Genomic DNA, 26,211 nt, shown 5'->3' with positions numbered 1-26,211 from the left:
CCCCAGTGCTTTTCATTATTCTCCAGATGGGAAAACATCACATAACTGCTACTTGAGCTTATTGCTTATGCAGACAAACCTTGACAAAAATGGTATAGGTTAAGGTTGCACAAGTGGCATCTTAGAAGACTTCAAAGGCATTGTAGATGGAGCCAGGAGCCGTAGTCCTAGGCTGGAGTTTAATGCTTCACCACCCCTTGCCTCTCAGGCTGTCTAGAGAATAGAGCACACCCTGCAAGTGGTTTTGCCTAGTCTGTGTGGTTCAGTTTTCACAACAATCCCACAAGTAATGATTTCTTAATAGATTTCTTAATCCCACAAGCAATGATTTCTTTATAGATGAGAAAGCAAAAGTTTCACGAGGTTGGAAGGTGCCCAAGGTATATAGCTAACATGGGGCAAAGCCAGAATTAGAACTCAAAGCTCAAGCCAGGCCTCTATTTTCTTCCTGGGGATATGAGTTTTCCATGGCATAGGCCATTAATTGAGAGGAAAATGAAATAATTGTCCTGGTAGTTAATAAATATGTACATTTTAAATTCATTTTGAACTTTCAGTTACCCAAATAAGTGGTAGACATAAAAATCATCAACATTTGGTGCTGAGCGTAAGTGCAAAGTTTCTACCTGTAATTCCCAGCTCATGTTCTGCACTGACCTCTCTGGTATTCCAGCAGTCAAGAGTCGTAGATAAAAACCCGTTCGACCTAATCCTTCAGGTTGCTTATTGTCAGTGTGGGATTAATGACAGTGAGAATGCAGGTAAGCTATCACTAAAACACTGGACTACATGAAATATAGTTGACAAGCCATCACTTGCTACTGTGAAATCTACCTACTTGTCGGTGAACAAGGGCCCTGCATATGCTAAATCATGTGAGTGTAAGTGCAAGTTTAAGTTTTCTTCAGCAAATGAGTCTCCTGCGGGTTAATATTTTCAATCTTCAGAGATCTGGATGTTGAGGACAGCAACCTACTTATTTGGTTTAAATTTAGAAAAGGATTTATAGGCTCTGCTTTACAAGGCAGCTTACTAGCTTGAAAGTTATTTTTCAGAATCTTATAAAAATCTAGTGTCTTGAGCATAATATGGTTTTTAGAATAATCTGAGGCTTGAAATATCCTCTCCCTAGCATCTTCCCATTCCTATTTGCTCACTTTACTTATCCAAACAGGTTTCCTCCTCTTCCCTGAGACCCGTTGAACCAACACACAAGTTGGAACCATAACACAATTTTAAATCCGTGACACATGCCTTGATTTATTGCCACTGAACTGGAAACAGCACAAATGACAGACGGTAATGTTTACTGAGGAATTCTAGGATGCTCTTTTTTAGAAAGAAGAGAGTGGAAATAGTGTTCCATTTTAAATACTGTTTAAAATTCTGTCAAGCTGGGTTTGGTGGCACATGTCTGTAATCCCAGCACTTGAGAGGCTGAGGCAGGAGGGTTGTTTCGAGTTCCAGGCTAGCCTGGGCTACAAAGCCCAGCCTGAACTGTGTAGCCCTGTTTCAAAAAGAAAGAAAAATGCCGTCAAACTGGAAAATGCATGTGATGGAAATGTCGGTGTACAGGGAGAGTCTCTGAAAAGTGTCTCAAAAACAAGAACAGAGCAACAGATACATATGTGCTCAGGTGCACACAGCCTATTTCTCCACTTTCACAACTTTATGAGATTGGCACAGAAGTTGTTCCATGGTAAAGATGACAGAGCTGAGGTTCATAAGATTGTTTGTTTTTTGTTTTTTTCCGGTACCGGGAATCAAACTCACGACCTTGCACTTGCCAGGCGAGTGCTGTGCCACTGTGCTAAATCCCCAGCCCTGGGGTTCATAAGGTTAAGTGGACTTGTTAAGGGTACAGCCTAGCAGAGGGCTTAACTAGGACCAAAGTGCTAGCCCTCTAGCTTTGGCTGTAGCCTTTTTCTGTGCCATTCTGCCCAAGACTCCTTTCATTTCATAAGAATATTCGCACTCCTTTCATTTCAGACTAATCGGGATCCTGGTGGTAAAGAGGTCATTTAAGGGAGGGATAGGAGGAACCTTAGCAAGAGAGAGGCTGGAACCAGATCCTGGAGGGCCAGAAGCCAGGAAATGAGTCATGTGAAATGAATGCCGCCTCACTGGTGGGTTAAGGCATCCTTGGTCAAAGGCTCGAGGGAACTATAAGACTCAGAGATTTTTATTTATTTGAGATTGCTGCTGATTGCCGCTGATTGCCACTGGATATTCACAGCCTAACATTACTGTGTGCAGAGCTGTTTGGGAGAAAGAGTTTCTCTATGATTACATATTGTCTGAAATTCCTAATTGTGTACACCCACATAGAGAAGACGCTTCAAGAACTTTTAAAACCCATTCATACCATGGTCTGTCTGTGGATCGTCAGGGTCCATAGCAAACTGTGAGAGGAATGAAATGAAGTCTTTGTGCATAGTTGAAGCTACAGAGGCAGGTAATTATCACTTACCTAGCATCTGGCCAGCTACGTGTAGGCACCACTCTAATTATAATCTGGGTACAGGCTTATTCTCAACTAAGGTTAAGGAGTCCAAAATCATTAACAGTAAATCTCTTTCTGTTACCTTTGCTTTCACAATTTTATGCTCTCAGAAGTTCATTTTGTATATTTCAAAATATACAAAATACATGTTTTTGTATACTATAATATATATTATACAATATAAATGTGTTTTTATGAGCAAAGAGTCAGAAAGAAAAAACTAAGACAGGTCAAATTAAAATAAAACTCCAAGATTCAAACTATTATCTAAAATCCCCCATAGCTCATTAAAGCACACTAGCAAACTAAATGTATCATCATACCTTTTTAGAGGCACTAAAAAGATAAGAGTTAATGAATAAGCTTAGAGAAATTTTATCACTTTTCCCCTTGTGAAATTACACTACTCAAACAACATTTCCTAGCCACCTAAACCATCATACAAGCATAAGTAAAAAATGAACTGGAGTGTGTCTACTTATAAGTAAATAATAATCTGAAAGAAGAAAAAAACCTTTATTTCTGACAAGCTTTTTAAGTGTTTCACTCAAAAATGCTTTTGAACATCTTTTAATTTTTAAGAGAGAGTATTTTGTCATGCATAGCGAATTTGTAGCAGGAAAGCCTGCAGATATCAATGAGCACAGCTGACAGAGAAAAATCGAATTCCAGGTCAAGGTAAGATCAAATTTCTTGCCCATTTCTGATAAAATATTTGAAGAAGTTAACACCATGTTGACTCCCCCTGAGAAAAATGCCAAGTAAATAGCCACAAACTTCAGGCACGGTTTGTAATCCTGGGTGGGTAAGGAGAAAAGTGGCTGAGAGATATCTGAATAAGGTCAAATGCAAGAAATCATCTACAAAAATTATTTTATAGAGGCGGTCTCCTAGCTCAGTGCCGAGTCAACTGTGAGTACCTGGTGTTCACTGCAGACACCTCACCCCAGATGAGGGACTTGGGGTCAAGGACATCAACCAGGACCTGGTCACTATCAAAATAAAATTTTATGGACTTCTGCTTCCAGAATGAACAGGTTGATGTTGGCCAGTTTGTGAAGTGTAGCAAAGAGTTTCGATGTCTGATTAGTCAGTTAAGATAATAGAGATCAAAGTGAGAGAAGGCAGAAACATGTTGAACCGTGGTTGCATGCCAGGGCATCAAGTGATACTTAAGACAGACTTGCAAAATAAGTCTTCACGTGCAGAGTTCATGGATTAGAAAACCGAGACACAAGGAATGATGAAAGTAAATAATGGAAGTGAGCAGAACTATCTAAGATGCATGGATTCATTTAAAACAAAAGAGGCCTGTTCAAATGGCCCCTTTTGGCCTTTGTTATGCCAACTAAGAGCTGTCTGTAGTGTAGGTAGTCTGTAGTCACTACCTGCCCCCTATTCCAAATAATGTCGTTGGATTTTGCCCAGCAAAGCTAATGCTATGAAGTAATATTTGCTCCTTCTCACCACCTCCAGCTGATCACTGCTCCCAAGGCTGAGAACAACATGTACGTGCAGCAGCGAGATGAATATCTGGAGAATTTCTGCAAGATGGCCACCCGAAAAATGTCGGTCATCACCATCTTCGGCCCTGTCAGTAACAGCTCCATGAAAATCGACCACTTCCAGCTAGGTTCTCTTAAGTATTTTCATCGTATTTTGTTTTTCTCAGATATAGGGTGGGACGCACGTTATGGGAGGGGCTTTGAGGGGGTCCAAAGGAACAGTCTGATGTCTGGAGATCTCTTTGTTCATGACAGTGCAAGTCTGTTGGCCTCCTTACTTGCATCACCATTTCAGGCAGGTTCTGGCTGATGTTTTCAGCACTTGAAAGTAAAAAATACGCAAGCACTGCATTCCATCTGAAAGTCAGTAGGGTAGAGGAGATGAGAAAAGGAGCGCAGTGTAGGGAGAAGCTGAGCAACACCCAGCCCCGTTCTTCTGGATCCTGCCTTGTTGCCTAATCCGCCCGCAGACTTTAAACCTCAGGTTACTCATTGCAGTGAGGACCAGCCAGAGCCCTGGAAGTGCCTGACTTTGGCAAGCCTGAGAGGGAAGTAACCAGAGCTGAGTGAGGCTATTAAGCCAAATGAAAAGTCACCAAAAATATGGACTGAACTGTTCCCAAGTCTTTTTGGAAAGCACAAGAATTTGGCTGAGTTTAGAGTTTTCACAATTTTTCATATTAATGGTGCCTATGAGATTCATGAGGCGCACAGCTCGGCACAGACAGCTCCGACCTAACTCACTGCAGTTCTCACGGGAATGTGGAAGACTTCTGTAGTTAGTTAAGCCTCACACTTAGAAGGTCAAAATCTGACCCACCCATTTCTTGCATAATTATTATATCTCTGAAAATTTATTTCTAAAAAACTATTTTTTGCAATCATTCTCAACTTTGCTGTTATTTGGTTACAATCAAAATCCTTCAGATTTCATATTTTATCATTTATATATCCTGCCTTTTTTTTCATAAAATGATCTATGGAAAATATCTGAAACAGTATAAAAATATTTTTCCTAAACTGGGCATGGTAGCACACACTTGTAATCCCAACACTTCAGAGGCTGTGGCAGGAGGACAACTACAAGTTTAAGGGCAGCCTGAGCTATGTAGTGAGTTCCTAGGCCAGCCTGAACTACATAGCAAGACCCTGTTTCATGAAACAAAACAAAACAACACTCTCTCTCTCTTTCTCTCTCCGTCTCTCCTTCTCCCTCTGTCTCCTTCCCTTTCTCCTTTACTACGTATATACATACACATATATATCCTATTAATATTTAAATTCAATACATATGACACTAGCTCAGATTTTTCTGGTATATAACCTTGGAAAAAATAAGCATAATAGTCATAATTATATCATGGTAATGTCAACTTGAATTGAATGTATTTTAGCTTTCTTTATTATGCTATGACTTTATTTTTTTATTGTGGTAAAACATTTAAGATGAGGTTGCCTTCCTGACAATTTTTAAGTTCGAAATATAGTATTACTAACCATAGGCACAGTGTTGTACAGCAGAACTCTAGAATTTATGCAGGTATTAGTTTTCAGTTATGTATTCTGTATGTTTTTTAACTTACCTTCCTGTGAAATGACTACAAAGGAAAATTAAATAGCTTATTTCCCCATGTCCCATTATAAATCATTGTGGATTAGTGATTGACTTATGGACATTTATTCCTGTGTGTGCATGTCTGAGAGGAAGATGAAAAAAAGGATATTCTTTAATCAAAAACATAACAAAATCATACAAATAAAAGACACAAAGAAGTAGATCTGAAAGCACACAGATTCAAGCCCAGCTTCAAAAATGTAGTTGTTGTGTGAGCTTGGCAAGTTACCCCTTACATCTTATTTTAGAAGAGAAAAACATCTATTTCACAGGCTATGGTGAGGATTAAGTAAGAAATGTATACAAAACCCCATCTGACAGTAGACACTATTGCTATGGGGTGATTATCACCACTGTTTGATCTGACAGTCATCTGGAAGTTCAGTGAGCCGTTACAGCTGTCACGAAGGCACTTGCAACTGCAAAATAATTGTAATTTTTTTTCTGCTAGTATCCAGTGGTGGTGCGTGAGGCTTCACAAATGCTCTTCCAGGTCAGACTGCATTGCTGCTCTTGGTAATACAAGTGCAGCCCAAGAGACTAATACCGTGAAGCCACATTTTTAGTGGTTAACAAGGATTCAACCATTTGTTTCCTGGTGTTCCACATAGCAGCGTGAGCCAGTGGCTTAACTCTATTCCAGATGTCTAGAGAGGAAGTTGGTATTCAGTCCTGAAGAGACTGGTGCTAGCTGGGGATGAGAGTCTGCCTCGGCCAGGTGTTCCCAGTGTTAAGTGTGCTACCACCAACTCCTCCACGAAGTATTTCCATTCTTTACTTCACGGAAGTTTGGAAAAGCCATTATATCTTCCACCTCAGCCTCTGTATGGTCCTATTGTAAGCATCTGGTGCTGCCTTGGCAGATTTTTAGCACAACATTGCTGTTTTCTAAACATCTGGATCGAATATGAACTGTAGGGAGGCTGAGGCTTTCTTTTCTGCATTACTGGGACTCAGGTATTATGATTTGGGTGTTTGCCTCACTGAACGGCAGCCTGGAACTGATATGGAGTGGGCGTGAACTTTACTGTGATCCTACTCTGATTCCTGGAAGGCCTTTTTCTCCTCATGTGGTGTCCCAGGTTACCCTTATGGGAAGGGCTGTAGCGCTTGCAGCCAGGACTGGGAGTTAGCCATGGGAAAATAAGAATTGGCATGAGCCGTGTTCTCAGTGAACCAAACCCCAACCTTGTCTGATTTTCAGCTGGAAATCTATCTGATGGCCTTACTTTTCCTCACAAATCAGGCACTCCCTACTTTTCCAGATTTTTTTAAATGGATTTTGAAAATAGATGCTTACATCCAGCTACAGTGTGAGAAATACTCATCAGCTGGTCCATCTCATTAAAAGTATTTGGGTCACTGATGATGATGAACCTGCAAATACCAGGAAGTCCGCCTTAAGACTTCAAGCATTAGCTGGGTGTGGTGGCTCATGCCTATAATACCAGCACTCCGGAGGCTGAGGCAGGAGAATCGTTGTGAGTTCAAGACCAGCCTCGGCTACAAAGTGAGCTCAAGGCCAGCCTGAACTGCATAGCAAGACCCTGTTTCAAAAAGAAAAAAAAAAAGAGAGAAAAGAAAGAAAGACTTCAAGAATTAGTCTAGATAAAGTTATTTATGCTTGAGCAGACTCCAGTGTCCATCTGGTTTTGTTAGAATGGAGTATATTAAAATTACATAACACATAGTGGCATTCATTATTGTTAATGCTATTTAAAAAATCAGCCTAGCAAAGATTATACTGATGTGTATGTGATGTAGATGGATCATAGACAAAGTTGTCAGAGAGGAATGAGATGCTGGCTAGCAGCACTTTGTTGTAGAACGAAAGTGAGGATGACATAAGCAGGCTTTTTTCTAGCAAAATACAGAGATGAGAAATTTGACACTGGCAGTTCATTACCGAATTTTAAGACCTATAACACACGTTATTTTATGTGGTAAAGGAAATGCTTTGATAATTTCTTTTGAAGGAAGGAGAGTTTGAGGGTAATTGGTAACAAAAGAGGTAGAAAATCTGATGGAGTTGGAGTTGATAAAAAGTGGAGGATAGAATAACAAGAATGGACTAGTATTGATTTCTTATATGGAAGGAATTCACAGGTGAATTAAAAATCCTTTATGAATAAAAATGGTAGAATCCACTCCAGTCCAAAATATTATGTCTTTGACTCTTTGTAAAAAATTATTCTATATGGAGAAGCTTCCCAACCAGCAGAATCCGTAACAATCCAAAAAGGCTGCTTTTCCCAGGACTGAAGAATTGACCCTTCCCCCCCAGCTCTTCTTCTTGTGACGGTGCCTGACTCGTGCCTTCTTTGAATCCTGCCACTCTGAGCTGGGAGAAGCTGGGTGAGCGCTCAGATCTCCATGTAGTGGCTGGAAGCCCACCCCCATGTTTACCCAGTCTTTGACTATCACTCATTCTGTGCCCTAAAGGCCAAAAAACCTGTCTCCCAGCTCCTTCAGGCATCCCGTTCCACTGCCCTTGCGGCCTGTGACATCAAGCGTATCAGTGTCAAGATCAACTTTGACAATCAAAGAGTGAAATGTACCTAAGTCAAGTGTATACATCAAGTATTTGAAGAATGCGATAGAGAGATAAGTTCTTCCAATGGCTGTCATTGTTACAGAAGATACTGGAAAAAATTTTGAACAGGGAGTTGATTTAATAGAGAAGCCTTGAAAAGTGAGTAGCATGTTTGGGGGGTAGGTGACAATATTAGGAAGTTATTTTTGATTTTATTTAACTTTTTAAAGAGATGACACCTGTTCTGGATTTGAAAGTCAAAAATGTGTGCAGTGTTTTATCCTGTGAGACAGTAACTCTCTGTCGTTAGAGTGCATAATAATCATGTAGGAACCACAAATGCAGATCCCTGGGCCTCCTACCAGTGCTTCTGATTAATTGGTATGGATGCAAGGATTGTAACCTAACAAGTATTCCAGATGATTATGATGGAGGTAGATGGTGAATCATACTTTGATAAGGAGTTTCTGAAGCAATAGGGGAGGCTGGGGTGCTCTAGGTATGGACAGAATGGCTTCAACTTAAGAAATAAGTTAAAAGGAAGGGAGAAAAAAAGCATAGGTGTCACAGAGAAGTAGCAGCATGGATAGAAGTTTTGAACTAAATTCCTGGTACACAATTGTCTGATATCTTATAACTGGAGCTAAATTTTTCTGCAGTCTCATTTCTGTCTGTAGTCAGTTATGGAGAAACAAATGCATGGAGAAATTTACCACCACTGGAATTTGGGTACTGACATTTAGGGTTGGGCTTTAAAGGGTGAGGACCTAGTCAACTTCAGGGATAGTCCTACCAGCACAGAAGAAAGTTCACCTTCTCATCCTTATCTTCCATCTCTTCAATAAACTTAGATGCAAATATCATAAAATGTTTGGATCTGTGAATCATTTTAGCTGGGTTAGAAGCCGGTGGACAATTTATAGGCTGTTTCTTAAAGAATTTTTCCTTCTAATTCCTGCAATGGTTGCTAAGGACTTGATTTAGGATAAACTTAAGGAGCTGCCTCCTCGATGTTGCCTTCCAAGATGGGGGAGAATCACCCGTTTAGCCAGCTCTGATTTATACAGAATGTAGAGCGTACCAGAGACCAGTGACCAAAGAAGGCAGCTGAAGACAGGAGTTGGCTTCACATGTACCAGCCGCAGAACTTGGCCTGTAGTGGAATCTGTCTTGTTGTAGAGTTTCCCTATTTAAGTTGGGTCCAATATAAGACAGAGCTTTCGCTGTTGTTGTTAGATTTCCCTATTCAGTGCGAACAGTAGTGTGGGAATGCAGAATTTTTTTCTAATGTTTGGTTGCAATACTTCAGAAAACATTTTTGTTGAAAGAAATGAGACTGTGAAATCGTCTTCTTGCTGTATACTACCAGAACAAAGTTGGCTTGAAGCTTGGTTCTGGATCTTCCTTACCCTCCAGTGTGAGGCATTTTTGTACAGGAGAAAAAATACTGGACAGGAGTGAAATATACTGAGTCTTCACCTTTATTTTATTATTCATTACCAATGTGCATTTGACTGAGTCACTGCTCTTCTCAGAGTCTGTGATAAAATGCTCCCTCAAAAACGGATCTTGCATCTCTGAGCTTTGCACATAAGAAGTTAGTGGGGTATATTCTTACTATCTATGAGAGGAGAGGGATGCAAGATTAGATAGATGGTGACTTTGAACTTCAGTGATTTTGGTCTTTTGGGGTTGTTCACTTTGAGGCAAGGGAGACAGGTTTTATATCTAACCCTTTCCCCTACTGCACTAATCATCAAATGGAGGTGTGTTCTGGTAGGGCTATGATTTGGGGAAAGGCAGTTGTCTTTTAAGAAGAGCACTTTTGGCCAGGTGTGGTGGTGCACACCTGTAATCCCAGCACTTGGGAGGCTGAGGCAGGAGGATCGTTGCAAGTTTGAGAGCAGCGTGGGCTACAAAGTGAGCTCAAGGCCAGCTTGAACTGCATAGTGAGACCCTGTCCCAAAAAGACAAAGAAAAAAAAAAAGAGCACTTTCCAAGGAGGGATCCAGCTCCTAATATTCACAGCAAACTTATTTCTGAATAGTATGGTATAGGGACCTGTTTGAGACAGTAGAAGTAAATATGGATGCTCTTTAGCTTATGATGGAGTTACACCCTGGGGAATCCATTGTAAATCGGAAATATTCAGAGTAAAAATGCACTTAATAAACCCAACCCACCCATAAGCTAAGCTCCAATGTGTCAATTGCTCATCCTCAGGATCACATGATTGACAGCTGGGGGTTACTGCTGCTGTCCCCCATCATGAATGAATATTGGGAAAAGACCAGAAATTCAAGATTTAAAGTATAGCTTCTACTAAGTGATATCACATTCTCACTATTACAGAGTTGAAAATCTGGTAACTCTAACCATTGTCAGTTGGAGAGACAGTCTTTTGCAAAGCTATCTTGTCCTTGGAAATGTTAAAGATTTTTCCAGATATACAAGTTGCCGTATAAACCAGATACTTCAATTTGCATTTCCTGTTACTCAGTGACACCTTCAGGAACCATACTGAATTATACAGATTTCTTTCTGGGGTCTGATGATTGAGAAAGCACATAATGGCTTAAAATTTCCATAGATTCAGTCACATTCTGCTTAAAATCATAACATCTTTAAAAAATTGTATTAGGAATAGCCTGAGTTTTTTGCAGCCAAAAGGAACCTGTAACTATATTTGAAAATATACATCTTTTTCTCTATAGCTATGGCATGTTCACTAAATTCCAGAATTAATTATATACTACAAAAGAGTTGCAGATACAAGTTTCATATGCAAATTTATGTTTAGTGGAAATAAAACAGCAGAAGTGTCTGGGTCCAGGGTGAAGGGTGAAGACCCATTTTCTGAGGGCACTGGCTGTCTTCTTCTAAGCATGGTTCAGCAGCCTTCTGTTCATTTTTCCATTTCTGATTTACTATGACAGGGTGGGCAGAGATGGAGCCTTTCATCTTCCTTTCATCATCGTTAGAAGAATGACTTTCAAAATTAGCGTATTCATTTGGGTCAATAGTTACTAACCCCTCTGGAACGTTTGTTTATACACAGTGTGAGTTGAATATGTAAAACTAACACAGGCTTGTCTGATTAGAGGCGAATGGAGGCTCAGACCCCACTCAATTACTTCCACGCTCATATTTACTCACGTTTCATTTGCCTTAAGATAATGAGAAACCCATGCGAGTGGTGGATGATGAAGACTTGGTAGACCAGCATCTCATCGGTGAGCTGCGGAAGGAGTATGGGATGACCTACAATGACTTCTTCATGGTGCTGACAGATGTTGATCTGAGAGTCAAGGTACAGGTTCTTCTGATGGATGATGCAATGCAACCCTTTAGAATAGCAACTGAGAATTTTTGTTAAAGAGTCTATTACGTGTACGAGTGAGCACAAGTTACTTCAGAATTGAAAAAAGTTTTGAAGTGGCCCAAACAGCTCACATTGTCTTATGAATTTGTATTCAGAACTGTTCACTCCAGAAGAAAATGGCTTGGACTGACCTGCAATGGCCCAGCTATTTGAGTCTGACTAAATTCTTCTCTAAAAGCAATGTTGTGCTTTCATCAGACACTTGTTGAATAGTTGGGGTGTTCCAAGCCCTCAGGATAAAAAGCAAAGAGTGCTTTCCGTCTTCAAGAAACCTGGATTTAACACACAGGTTTTTTGGAAGGGTCTGGAAGTTTAACTTCTGAGCCAACCTGGAGAAGACTTTAGTATTTCACACTGATTTTCTTCTTATGCTTAGGACACAGATTTTGAACCATGAAAACCTATGCTACATAGTCAAAAGAATAACAAAAATTGCTCACTTTATCAAGGGCTTTCATTCTGTCAGGAATTCTCCTCAATACTTTGCAACTGTTCTCTCAAACTTCCAAGATAAACACCAGCATTATTTTTGTTTCACAGAGAAAACAAGTTTCAGAATGGATAAGTAACTTGCCCAAGACTACCCAGTTAGTGTTGAACTTCCATAACCACATAGGCTGGCTCCAGAATCCGCTATAATTTCAAAATATTGGCATTAAACATGCTTACATAAGAATCTTTAGGGAAAAAGGCTTTTGGAGTTGTCAGAATAGCTGACTTAACTTGCAGCTGGGTTTTTCTGGATCTGGGGAGAGATTGCTTTATTAATTCATTCCACACATGTGAAACTCCATCACTAATGTGAGACACTGAACTACCTGGTCTCTAAGGTGAATTCCTATTGGACATAGAACTCTAAGCCACATCCGGACTGTTCTCTAGCATATAGTGGTTATGCTAATCCAGCCCCGGAATCTGTCTCAGGTTCTTTTTATAAGTCCAGACAACTATGACTCAGGAAACTAAATTTCACTATCTTGAAGTTAGATCCCAATTTATTTCTGAAAACGTCAGCAAACATGACTTAATATCAAGTGCTATTCGCTCCATGAAATCATTGCTGGGCCTGGAGAACAGGCGTTGGTATAAAACTACTATGCTATGGCATTCCATTGGGTCTCCTGTACTGCATACAGTGTTTTTTTCACTTTTCATTTTTCTTCCAGTACCAGGAATCAAACTCACGACCTTGCGCTTGCCAGGCAGGCGCTGTGCCGCTGAGCTAAATCCCCAGCCCCCACTTTTCAACAGTGAACAGGAATCAGCTCAGTACTAAAAGCAGAGAAGTGAACCTAGGATTTGTATGATGAGGAAGACATGGGCCCTTTCTAATAAAAGGTGCAGTTAAAAAGAATGTAAAAGCAGCAGTTGTTTCATGGATTCTGAACTTCAAAACATCAGCAGAGAGCACTATTTCAGCGTTGTAAGCCAGTGAGCCCACCAGGCTGTGTTTTAAAATATTTTCCCAGAAGTCCCCTGAATCCTCCCAGATTCTCTGAACAGAGAGAAGAAATGCACTTACATGACATTTGCTTTCTGTGCTTTTTAAAACAGCAATACTACGAGGTGCCGATTGCAATGAAGTCTGTGTTTGATCTGATTGATACATTCCAGTCCCGAATCAAAGATATGGAGAAGCAGAAGAAGGAGGGCATTGTATGCAAAGAGGACAAGAAGCAGTCCCTGGAGAACTTCCTATCCAGGTACATCATTCTTCCAGTCTTGAAAGGGGCAAGCGCAAATTTGTTTGGGGTGAGCGACTGAAAATGCCAAAGAGACAGAGAACCGAACGTGGGTACAGAGAATGGTCCTGTTTGGAGAAAGGCTTGCGAGTCTCTGGGACTCCGGCCACAGGCTTGCCTTGTTCTGTTGGGGGTAACTGCTTGGGAGGCTGACCCGGCTCCGCTTTGTGAGTAAACGCGGATTTGGTGATTTTGGACAGGTCTTTTCTCGCCTTTCTGCTCCTTCTTTGGAACAGAATTTTGAACTCTGAACTTCTTTGAGGATTGATTCATCCAGTCAGTGAATTTAGAATGGTCTGTGTATGACACTTTTGTTTTACATATTTATTTATTAGGCTCCTTCTAGTCCCAAACAGGATTTGGCACACTACGCTTGATTTTCCGCTTCCTTGCAACTTCGCAGAAAACAACAAAGGCCCCACTAAGACCTCAGAAGGAGACAGCCTCTTGACCCAGCTCTCTGATCCTCCAGGGGGTGTCACTTATTCAAAGCCATTTCACAGTAATCTCAGTTCGGTGGGGGAAGGAATATACCCAGACAAGAGTGCAAAACAAACAAAAAAAAATCCAAATTTCTCCTTCTCCTTTCCTTCCTTGATGTTAAAAGAAAAATTCTCCAGGGACTTTGGGGCCTTAGGAAGTGCAAAATTATAAAAATTACCCACAACAAATCCACAAAATAAACACTACCCCAGTCGTACTTATTGCGTGACTGAGGGGCATCAGAAATGTAGCATTTGCCTGGAGGCTCAGGGTTAAATGTGTATCACTTAGGCTAAATCTTGACTCATGTCTACAAAAGCACAGCCCCCACGTGTGAGTCAGGGTATCAAAAACTGCATAATTAGCAAGTGGATAATCTGCATCCTTACAGATGCAGGAGGCTTGAGTCTTAGCACATAACACTCACGGTATCTAAAGAACAGAGACTGTATTACTCATTCAAGTTTTGGGTCTGCAACTTACCAGCTGTGTTGACTCTATAGTGCTCAGTTAAACAGATTTAAATATCTCTCAGGCATTAGATGAAGAGAATGGTAGGAAGCCTCTCTGCTCCCATCTCAGCCTTGCTGTGATCACTTTCTGTGTGCTTATACCTGTGCTGTGCACTCCACCTTCAATCCCTGGTTTAATCCTCTGGACAGCCCCGTGGGCTAAGTACTTATCTGTAGGTGCGTTGCAGGACAGACAACCAAGGCTAATGGGGATTAAGTAGCTTCCTCTTATCACTGGGCTAGTGTCGGTTCCAGAAGACAGTGGCCTAACAACAGTCTGACTCCCAAAGTTTACCATTTTGAGCTCATTTTGAAAATGAAAGATTAATTATTTTAAATTCTGGACTCAAAGGCCCAGAGTTTGACATAAAAAATGACACTCTAAAAATTGCAGGATTTCAGAACCAACGGGAAACTGAGACACTGTCTTCAGCCAGAATCTCAATGTAATGCAAGTATCCAATATAGAAATGGGAGATGGACACTTTCTAAGGTTTTACATTCAACTAAGCCCGAAGGACGCTAAGCCAAGAAAGAGTTCTGGGTGGCACCAGGCAAATGACTTTAACCATTCCTATGGACACTAAAACACCAACTTATTTTTCTCGTTATTTGGTTTGTTTTTTAAAGTACATGGGATTGAACCCAGGTCCTGCACATTGAGCTACATTCCCCTGCCCCATTTTATTTTTAGACAGCATCTCACCAAGTTACTAAATGGCCCAGGCTGTCCTCAAACTTGCAATTCTCCTGTCTCAATCTTTCCAGAATGCTGGGATTACAGGTGTGCATCACCACACTCAGTTTTAAAACACCAACTTCCGTTGCCCTTAAAATGACACAGATTGCTGATAAGTTTTTCACTTCCCTCAAGGTATATGTCTGTTCTTTTTTAAGGTAGAAAAGATTCTTTTGAAGTTTGTTTTTGACTCTAACAATTAGTGTTAAACATATTAAGTCAGAAATTTCAGGCTTCTCTTTCAAATTAGGTTTATGGATTTTATTTTTCAATTTGTAACTTAGCAAATTTCAGCTATCACTTTTAAGAGGGCTTTGAAGAATTTTTCATCTTACTTACAAACTATTAAGCAACTTTATCATTTTATGTAATCAGTATATGTTTCATATATTTACTTTAGTTGTTTGAAATAACCAAAACCCGAGTACTTATATGATCTCTAAGTTTAATAAATTAACCTTTTTTTGGTACTGGGAATTGAACTGACAACCTTTGGCCTGCCAGGCAGGCACTGTGTCACTGAGCTACATGCCCGGCCTGATAAATTAATTTTATAAATACAGTGAATCTAAAGTTCTCTTGGGTGTTCCAAAAACTGCATACACTTAGTAAGACTGCAATTTAAAGGACACATTTAAGCCAATTACTCAGTTATACATTCTGATTTGGAATTTGAAGGTTGTTATTTTATTAGGCCAAATTCAAGTTTCATAGGAATATAAATTATTCTTATATAAAGAAAACTAGAGTTTTCTTAAAATATATATAGTGATATTCTACGGCCCTATTTTCTTCTTTTTTATTTATGTTTTATTCGTACGTGTCTGCATCATGCAGTTTACAATCATCTTCCCCCTCCTTTCATTTCCCATTCCCCATTGTTATTCTTGTTGGTATTTTTAATCTTAATTTATGCTTATGGCGTATAATATTTATATTCATTGTGGTTCTTAGGTTCCTGTTAGGCAAAATAAATCAGACACACAAGCTTCGATATTTCATGGTTTCTCTTCTACGAGAAATTCAAAGTATAAAGAGCAAAGTAAATTAAAAGAAGCTTTTTATTTTACTGTTTTCTCTTGTCCTCCCCCTCACCCTTTTCCTTAGTCTCTCTTCCCATTTGCAATGCAATGTTTTCTCCTTAACTCTAAATCTTCCAGGACAAAAGATGCCTACTTTCTGAACCACCCTGGTGAATTCAGGTCGTTCATCCTCTAAAACAGACAGTTAGCATTCAGTTCACTGATACTGCTTAAAACAAGAGAGCTGGGCCAGCTGTGAGACCTACGGCTACAGATATCCTGAGGGCTTCTCACCATCCCCAGGGAGAGTGTCTTTTAAAAACATTTTTATCAGTACGTGTTTGTAGTACATAATGATTACATTCATTGTGGAGAGTTGGTACCTGTACATAACATATACGAGTTCTTTTTACATCCCTTCCTCTCCCTCTTCCTCCCCTTCCTTCCATCTCTTGGTCTTCCGCCCATTTCCAAAAGATCTATCTCCCTGTTTCTTATTGTCTACCTGCTGCAAAGGACAGATTTGAGTCATGGGTAGGAAAATGGATGCACTGAGACCATAACGTGAGGCAAAATAAATCAGACACACAAGCTGAAATATTTCATGGTTTCTCTTCTACAAGAAACTCAAAGTATAAAGAACAAAATAAAATGAATCTTTTTATAATCACTATGTCATAGATTTCAAAATTTGAAAGGAAAATCTGACATTATCTCAGTTTTGTTCACTCACAAAAGCTGCATCCATGTTGATCATCGGTTTGAATCTGGCGTTCATTTGATTCTGAAGACATGTCCAAATATTTTTCATCTGAAGTCTGTTGAACTGGATAGGGCCATGAGGTATTTAAATGCATTTTCCATCTAATGTAAGAACCTTATGGGCTCTGATATTTGTTACTCTTTCTGGAACATATGCCTTTTTTGGACACTCCAAGAGGTCTATAATTTGGTGGTTTACAGTGACTACAATTTAGATATTCATGTCTGTGGCTGGCTTGTAGTCACAACTCATGAAATCATTGGGCTGATTATGATCATTGATTTGAAAAATTAAAATGTAATAATATACTACTTAAAGGTGTGAGAAAGACAGCCTTGAGTTTGAATCCTGCTTTTCCACTTACTGTGTGACACAAGGCTAAATACTTTACTTCAGAATTCAGTTTTCTCACTTGCAGAATGGTAGGAATAAGTATATCTCTTTTTACAATTATTGTGAAGGGTAAACTTAATACTAAAGGTAATGATAGCTCAGGACATAGCACAAAATAAGTAATCGATATGTACTAGCTATCAAAGAAGAGGTGAGATCTGTTTATTAAACACTTCAGAACTGAAACTCAGGCAAAGAGAAATGGAAATGAAAAACAGTTCTATGACTAAACCAGTATCCAAATAGGAATTTTCCTTCAATTTGCTGACTTAGTGCTGGGTCTGCAGAGCCTGGTTTCAGCTGACCAGACCCCGAAGGCCGTCTGGCCTTTAGCAATTTGGTTCAGGCTATAATTACCTTTCCCTGAAACAGAAGCACGAAAGTGTGTGAAAATGCATGCTAATTTGGGAATGCCAGTTAAGGGAATGTCAGTTATGCAATATTTTTATTTACTGAGAAGCTAAAGTGACACAAAAACAATTTGTCAAAGAAAAGATCTGGGTCAAGCGCATGCCTTTGGTTCCGTGTGTTAGAAGTTATTTCCTTCATTAGTGTAAGCGAAGTCCTTGTATCTTCCTGTGAAGGTCTGTGGGAAGGTGAATTACGGCGGAGGGGAAATGACCTTCTCTCTGCTGTGTCTGGGCCCTGGATTCTCGGGTCCCACCCTCCCCAGTCAGGACTCAGGGGTGCACACAGGTAAACAAGCCAAAATAGACCTCACCCAAAATAACTCTTCCAGGACACCCTTCCGCTCCGTGCAGCAGGCAGGCTGGCCTGGTTGGGATCCCGGCGGAGGCCTGGGCTGGTCTGGCACACATCCTAAGAAAGCAGGAAAGTACAGGAGACCGTGTTTGTGATCCGACAACCATCATGGTTCCCTTTCCCGGGAAACCCCGGACAGTCTCAGATGCTCCTTTCCCTCCTCAGTGCCAGACACATTCATCTCCTTATCCTCAGTGGAGATTTTAGTTTTTCTTTCCCTTTGAAGAAAAACAAGCAGAGGAAGTGAACGTAATGTCACAGCAAGCCATTCTTGGCAAACCTTACAACAGGCGGCCATTCAGAGGTTGTATTTCATCACACTATCATTTTCTGCCATTCGCCCAAACCGCTGTTCCCCAAGAGGCCATTTTCTTCGGGGTGAAAACTCTCATGTTCACTCTGAAGCTACAAGAAGCACAGGAGGAGAAGCCATGAATAAAATGAGCTGGCTGCCATCATGTGGGTAACTCACAGGGTTGGGTTCTAGAGCTGAATCCTTGTAATCCGCCTTCAAAGTAGACATGCTGCTTTCACTTCTGGAGGTAAGGACTGAGACTGGTGAATTGAGTGACACGCCCAAGGACGTTCAAAAATTAGTAGGGACAAAACTTGCACCCAGATTTCCCAACAATAAAAGTTGTAACAGCAGAAGCAAAATTTATTATATTTTCTAAAATTCCATGGCTCAAGGTTTAACAACTTTGAACTTCACAGGGATACTCTGTGTTGCTTCTTGTTAGAATTTTAGAACGTAACATTTACCTCTGGAATATACCATTGAGTCCTGAAGCAGGTATACAGAGTTTTGTTCTTCTAAGAACCCTCTGTGACCCTTTGAGCACTTTCCCATTTTCCTGTCACAGTCATCTCCTTAAAAGTTTGGTTGTATTTTTCCCTCTATTTCTTGTCTGTATCCCTCTCCAAACCATGAGGGGAACTCTACTAGGACTTGAGTTTTCTTCTGAGTTCCTTATTTCTGATGCTATAGCATAAGGAACAATTTTGGCCAGTCTTCATTACATCTGAGAGCTTTGTCTCTGCATAAATGACCTCATCGGGCATGGCGACCTCAGACTCATACCTGATACATCGTGCAAACACCAAAGTTGGCAGACTGTGAAGTAACAATAGACAAGGTACTAAAGTGTAAAAATGCAGCTCTGTTACTTTGAGGAGCTGTGGGAGAGCACCACAGGTCAATGCTTTTTTATTTTTGGCATTGGAAAGATGGCAGCTAAAATGACTCTGCTTTCTGACAGAGGGCTTTATTGTTTGAAGTAGCAGTACTAACGTCCTTCTGGTCCTTTTTCAGGTTCCGATGGAGGAGGCGGTTGCTGGTGATCTCTGCTCCTAATGATGAAGACTGGGCCTATTCACAACAGCTCTCTGCCCTCAGCGGTCAGGCGTGCAATTTTGGTGAGTGGGAACTCTCCTCATTTCTGCTTTCCCATACCATTTTCTTCCTGGGGAACTCTAAAATGAAACATAGATACCTAGAACATCTAACTATTCCCTGGTCCAGACTGGAGATTCCCAGACACATTTCCTGTTGTATTGAAAATAAAATTGCTTTCAAACCATAGCTTTAGTCAACTATGGATTTTTTTTCTATCTTATATCCTACCATGTTCTTCACTGACATGTTTGAAAACATGTACAGCTTTACTTTTAATGATCTCTATTATTTGTCTTCTGTTTGGTTTTGTAAAAACCTGTCTCACAATGATAAAACAGGTATTATCATTTACTTAGGTGATACTTAGTCACTTGACAGCAAGATCTGTGTAAATTGAACCTTGTTTTTAACATGTTCTTGCTGGCTTGAACCAGTGGTGGCACACACGATACTCCCATCGGGTGGCTTGTACCACCCAATGGGACTGTGCTGTGTCACCCGATGGGACAGTCAGGCATGTAGCATTTGTGGTTCAAGCCAGTGGGAATGTCACACACAAATCAGAGTTTCCTAGTAGCAAGATATATAAATTATGGCCCTGTCGTGAATGTGTTTTGAGCCAAACAGGTCAAAGAGAAAAAGGTTTATTACTTTTTGTCATGAATTTCTCAGTATTTTGAAAACTAACATATATGGTAGTTACTAAATATCATTATTTGAATGGGCTGGAAGAACTAGTATCATTTTGAATATATATAGAGTAAATTTTCATCATACCTAGAGCTTACTATGGCCAATGGTGAACCAAGAAGATATTGAACCAAGAAGCACTACTGAACTCTTTTATGAGCTATGCATCTGCAGAGGGAGAATTTTGAGTGCTTAGGGCCATGGAAGGAAGGGGAAGTAGCTAAGGTCCACAGATGTTAAAAGAAAATAGATGAATCAGCATTACTTTGGTACTTCAGATAGGAAGAAGAATCATCTATTCTTTATAAAACTGTATTTGATTTTTAAAAGGATGAAAAGAGGTATGATTTGTGAAGTATAATCAATACCTAGTTCCTTGGTAGGAGTCAGTACCTATAAATTCTACATTTTAATTTTAAGATTTGAAGTAACTCAAAAGAACACAGAAAACGAGTTTGAAATGATAATACATGTCATCAATTTTTACTCATTTGTTAAAACTAATGATTTAAGATTTTATAGCAACATGTATAGATTTGATTGTACCGATGTTGTTAGGCACATTTTAAATTATGTTTGGTCATCAATGGTTTAATGTAAGAGAATAGTTCTTAGAGTAGTTATTACCCATCACAGTAGGAATATAATATAATCATGATCTGTGAATTTTCTAAAGAAATTTTTGCAGCAGCTATTAGGTGCTTTTTAAATTAATTTTTAATCTCAGCATACAAAGCCTATATCACAATAGTGTAAGCACACCCTTCTGCAAACATTTTTTTTTTTTTTGGTACCGAGAATTGAACTCAGGACCTTGCACTTGCCAGGCAGGCGCTTGGGCCACTGAGCTACATCCCCGGCCCTAACCCTTTTATAATATAGAGAAAGTATAAACAAATCATGTTTTGTAGGACTAATTAAATTCATGATCTTTCCCCTTGAAAATATGACTCACCAATATTTAGGACAGAATATTTCATTTCTCTGGGAAAGTACAAAAAAAAATGTGGGAAATAGCATTTTGCCTTGATTTTGCTTCTCCTTAAAAGAGCCATCCCATAGTAACTTTTAATTTCCCACAGACAACAAATATTATCAGTAATACTTTTATTTCCAACGTATTATCCTGATTGGACTGGGGTTTTGTCAAAAACCATGATTTTTTTGTAATAATTTTTAATTTATTTTTAAAAATTAGATATTTTACATTATAATTATTAGCACACATTAGTTGAGCAAAATAATGGGTTTCATTGTGACATTTTTGTAAATGTATAAACCTGAAATCTTCATATGATGACAGCCTCTTTTTCTCCCTATTTCTTTTTTTCTAAATCTTTCATCTAAATACTTCATCTTCAAAAGAATTCCAACAAGCTACCAAGCCATGACCTTCCCGTTTTCCCGAAACTTGAGCTGAGGATGTGAAAGCAAGCTGAGTGTGCCTGTGTTTTCCCTTTGGGTCCCCTAAATAAATGATAAGAAGCTGCTGGTTAAGCCAACAAATTATTGTGCAAGCAGCAGAAATAATTCTTTAGCTGCTGCCACAGTAAAGGTCTGCACTTTTCAGAGTTAAAGCTGTTAAGACACCAGTCAGCTTCTCCACTATTTTAATGTTCCAATGGTGGCTTCTTCTCCTTTACCTTTGTCTTGTCTTCCTTTTTTGTTTTTGTCATTTAATAGTGAGAATGACAGTTTAAGAACAGATTCGTCTATTTCAATTTACAAAAATACCAACAACCCCCCCCCCCGCGAAACACACCTCGTTAGTCTTAAAATCTGCAGTTGTTCTTATTCAAGGTATTAAAAATGTTTTCTCTCTTTATGGAAAAATTTAAACATGGGTTATTCAACTTAGGTTATGTATTCACACGTTTTGTAACTTTAAGAGATTTTCAATGGTTAGTTATCAGTTCTTGAAGGTAAAAGATGTCTTAGAGTCCTTTCTTCTGATTCTTGGCTTTTTTTTTTTCAGGTCTGCGTCACATAACTATCCTAAAGCTTCTGGGCATTGGAGAGGAAATTGGGGGAGTTTTAGAACTGTTTCCAATTAATGGTAATACGTTGTTATTTTAAAATAGCATGAATTAGTGTTAACCTCAGTTAAAATTGTAATAAGCAATGGGCATACTGCAAAGGTGGAGAAGGATCACTGACTTCCTCCCTCACCGTGTGTGTATGTGCCATTGTATGTGGATGCCAGGATGGGTATAGGATGGAGTGGAACGACTGATAGTTTTTAATATGAAATCATGGAAGGTAACAGTAAAAACATCTGCTTTCTCAACGAAGGTAAGGGCTTTCTGTCTGTAGAGGGCTTTCTGGGTGACAGAGCATTTTCTCCTATGTTATCTCATTTAGTTCTCACAATAGTTTTATGGGACATGTGTAAGTCATATCTCAATGATTCCCTGTCAATAGATAAGGAAATACACAAAAAAGCTCAGCAAAGCTGAAATAAAATGATTGACAAGGTTTCTGAAACCAAACTGAGTTCTTTCTAAGCCTGAGGTATTTAAATGAGATGATGTCTATAAAATACCTGGCACAGTGCCAGGCAGAGCTGACTTCCTCAGAAAATACCAGCTCCTTTTCTCTTCTTTCTTCTTTTCCCTTGTCTCCACAGTTTAAATCCATTTATCTAGATCTTAACATAATTGGTATTTGTCACCTTTGACAATGACATAAGCTTTTTGTTTAGAAGAAAAGTATCAAAAGGGAAACATAATCGCAAAGAAGTAACTAAACTGTTTTTTTTTTTTTTTTTTTTTTTGGTTTTTCTCCGGTACCGGGAACCGAACTCACGACCTTGCGCTTGCCAGGCAGGCGCTTTGCCGTTGAGCTAAATCCCCAGCCCCAAGTAACTAAACTAATTTGAAATAAACTTGGGAATATGAACAGTCATCCTTGTTCTTGGCAAATTTTAAAGAAGTGGGTCTTGCTGGGACTAAACTAAGGGACTGGTTTTATATTTTGTAACATTCCTACAAGGAATATCATGTGCCTCTAAGTTTTACACTACAAATGTGGTAGAAGAGCAGGGATATTTAATTTCTAGTGGAAAAGAAAACTAAAAACCAACCATGACAAAAACTCCAGTGAACCTTTCATTGGATTCTGAACAGTTTCATGGGGCCGCTTACTGTTCTCCCAGTGGTTTCGTCTCACTTTGGTGTTTTGTGAACTCTGACTCTTTAATCCACTAACAGTTATTTCAATTCTATTCCAGGGAGCTCTGTTGTTGAGAGAGAAGATATACCCGCCCACTTGGTGAAAGATATACGCAACTATTTTCAAGTGAGCCCAGAGTACTTTTCCATGCTTCTAGTTGGAAAAGACGGAAACGTCAAATCCTGGTATCCTTCTCCCATGTGGTCCATGGCGATTGTGTATGATTTGATTGATTCGATGCAGCTTCGGAGACAAGAAATGGCCATTCAGCAGTCGCTGGGAATGCGCTGCCCGGAGGATGAGTATGCAGGCTATGGTTACCATAATTACCACCAAGGATACCAGGATGGTTACCAGGATGACTACCGTCATCATGAGGGTTACCACCATGGGTACCCTTACTGAACAGAAATATATAACCTTAGTCCCAGCCAGTTTCCCCTGCAGCTGCTAAAGCCACATGTGGCCAGCTACACAGGGGCGTTCTTCCATCCTGTCTCCACTTCCTGTCTTTCTCTTTCAGAGTTCTTTTAAGATTAAATAAATAGCAAAGTTTTGCCTATTCATGAGTTGTTATTGAAATTTTAAATCACAAAGACATTTGTTTGTTTCTCTAACTGGAAACAATCTGGTGCTAAGCCATGGTACTTAAAATGAATGTTATTTCCCTTGTTTATACAAAGGACATAATTTTGCATGTAAAATTCTGTAAGTATTTATAGCTTTTTCTTATTTTTGTATTAATTGGTAAGTGAAAACTATGACTGCTAAAGAAAATTAAGGATCACAGCATGTGCTCAGGTAACACCTTGACAGATCATTGATAATTTCTTAGCACTTTTTGAGATGTTAGTTTAAAAATATTTTAGATTGGCTCTGTAGGAATTTCTTTTGTGAAGCTTGATACCAAATGGCAGAAAAAGTACCAAACCTAATTTTATTGTAACTGCCACTTCCAGCCCTGCTTCTTTTATCTTTAGTGTCTTTTTTTTTTTTTTTCCCCGTCTTTTTCAGGCCGGGTCTCGTTATGCAGTTCAGGCTGGTCTTCAGCTCACTTTGTAGCCCAGGCTGGCCTTGACCTCCAAACGATCCTCCTGCCTCAGCCTCCCCAGTGCTGGGATTACAGGTGTGCACCACCACGCCCAGCAGTTTTTGGTGTCTTTTCAGAGACAGATCAATGGGCTGGGAAATCTTCACCAGGCTCCAGCACTATAGCCAGACGTGATCTTCCAGAGTTCTGGCAGGTTGCTGTGGAATTCTAGGTCTGGCTTGCTGGACCCTTCCCACTTGAGCACTGTACTTAACTTACTAAGGAGCCTATTACTGTATTGGTATCTTATTTTAAAAAATACAAAGAAGGATATTACATTCAGGGGTTCTTTTACTTTTAAAGGCAAAAGTTGTCCAGTTATAGCTTATTAAAATGCAGCTGGATTGCAAAATGGTGTAATTCTTGTCTTTGAGAAACAGCATTTGTTTCATATGTAGCTTACCAAAGTATACTCTTCATCTTTCTCCCTCCTTTCCTTGCTTCTTTTCTACTTTTTTTTTTCAATAACTATTTACAAAGTAATATTATTCAATAGTATTTATGAGCTTGCCCTCAGACAAGAATTTAGCATCCTGGTGAAACCATCCTCTGTCAATAACGGGAACCTTTTGGCACTGGTACTAATAACTAATTTCCCAAATCATCTATGGCACTGGTTACTGACTGTACTAGTCACATATATTAACGATGCACTCAAGCCATGTGTGAATATTTGCTCTTAGTTTACCTGTGCCAACTGCAGGGACAGGTCATTTTTATATCATCTGAACTTTGTTATACATGATAATAAAACTGGAATTGTAACTCAATGAGAAATCACTTGTCCTACCTCTCTTTCCCCATAAAGACTATCCATTCTTCCTGGTTTTAGAGACAATTGAGGCATGGAAAGCGCAAGTGACTTTAGAACACCGTTCTTTAATGTGTAAATTATGTTCCCACCTCCCCACGCTGCCATGGCGGACAGCCTTCCTGTTATCTCTTGGACAGTCCACACCAGCTGCTTGAGATGAACAGGTGAAGAGCCAGGTGAATGTGTATTGTTCTTAATATTTTGCCAAGGTGAAGCACAACTAAAAATGTCAATAAAAATGGATTTCCTCACCATTCCTTCTGAAATTGTGCACATACTTTCTAAGGGGTCCACGTCATCCCAATTTGGAGAGATAAGGGAAAGGCAGGCAGAGGGGGGAGGGGAGAAAGAGCTCTTGAAAGGGGCCCAGACAAGACATTTCCTTCCAGCCATAACCCCAGGGCCTCGCGTCTTCCGAGCAGCAGGCCCCACCATGTACAGTTGCCACCACCTCACGACGTCATCAAGTCACTGATCCATCAATGGATCAACTCACAGAGGCGGCTACGGCCTTCATGGTCCAATCACCTCCCTAAAGGCCACCTCTGACCCCTGCTACATTGACAGCCAAGCCTTGAACACACGAGCCTTTTGGGGACATTTCCGATCCAAATGTAACAGAACCCCGGATCATCCCCTCACAGCCAGACTGGAGCTTCTAAGGATACTCAGGCTGCGAGGACTGTGAACTTTCTGAACACCAGAGCCACTCTTAGAAAGGATATCCTTGTTTTTCAAGTGTTTTCTGGTGTGATGACAACATATATGTCACATTTCTGATGTCCTAAAATGTAGACTGGGCATCCTGTGAGCAAACTGCAGAGACCTTAAATATTAGCACTTTGCTTCTATAAAGCAAAAAAAAAAAAAGATACTCTATTCCCTATGAACCACTGGAGCTGGGTGAAGAATTTGTCTGATTTTAAATAGCTGAGACTGTCTCTTCTAGCCCCTCCCTTCTACCTGTCTCTTTCCCACGATCCATTCTGACTCTCAGATGGTTACTACTGACTAGATCCAGGTGTGATCAAAATATAGATATATATTATTTATATGAAAATATTGATATATTTTATATGTAATTTTATATAATCTA

The 26,211-nt window shown here is 39.7% G+C and overlaps 1 protein-coding gene across 1 annotated transcript in view; it reads left to right on the top strand.

Moving 5' to 3' along the window:
- Ccdc80 (coiled-coil domain containing 80) overlaps positions 1–23,775 on the top strand; it is a 29,791-nt gene extending 6,016 nt beyond the window's left edge. Inside the window, exons 3-8 of the mRNA XM_005386391.2 lie at positions 3,980–4,136; positions 11,330–11,466; positions 13,093–13,241; positions 19,267–19,370; positions 22,016–22,096; positions 23,270–23,775. Of these exons, the coding sequence (XP_005386448.1) occupies positions 3,980–4,136; positions 11,330–11,466; positions 13,093–13,241; positions 19,267–19,370; positions 22,016–22,096; positions 23,270–23,616 (975 nt within the window). The 3' untranslated portion in view covers positions 23,617–23,775. The remainder of the gene's footprint in view (positions 1–3,979; positions 4,137–11,329; positions 11,467–13,092; positions 13,242–19,266; positions 19,371–22,015; positions 22,097–23,269) is intronic.
- Positions 23,776–26,211: the final 2,436 nt, after the last annotated feature.

Source organism: Chinchilla lanigera, unplaced genomic scaffold (genome assembly GCF_000276665.1).
Source record: "Chinchilla lanigera isolate Chin_1 unplaced genomic scaffold, ChiLan1.0 scaffold00026, whole genome shotgun sequence".
Lineage (NCBI taxonomy): Eukaryota > Metazoa > Chordata > Mammalia > Rodentia > Chinchillidae > Chinchilla > Chinchilla lanigera.
This window is presented reverse-complemented; position numbering and strand designations above follow the sequence as displayed.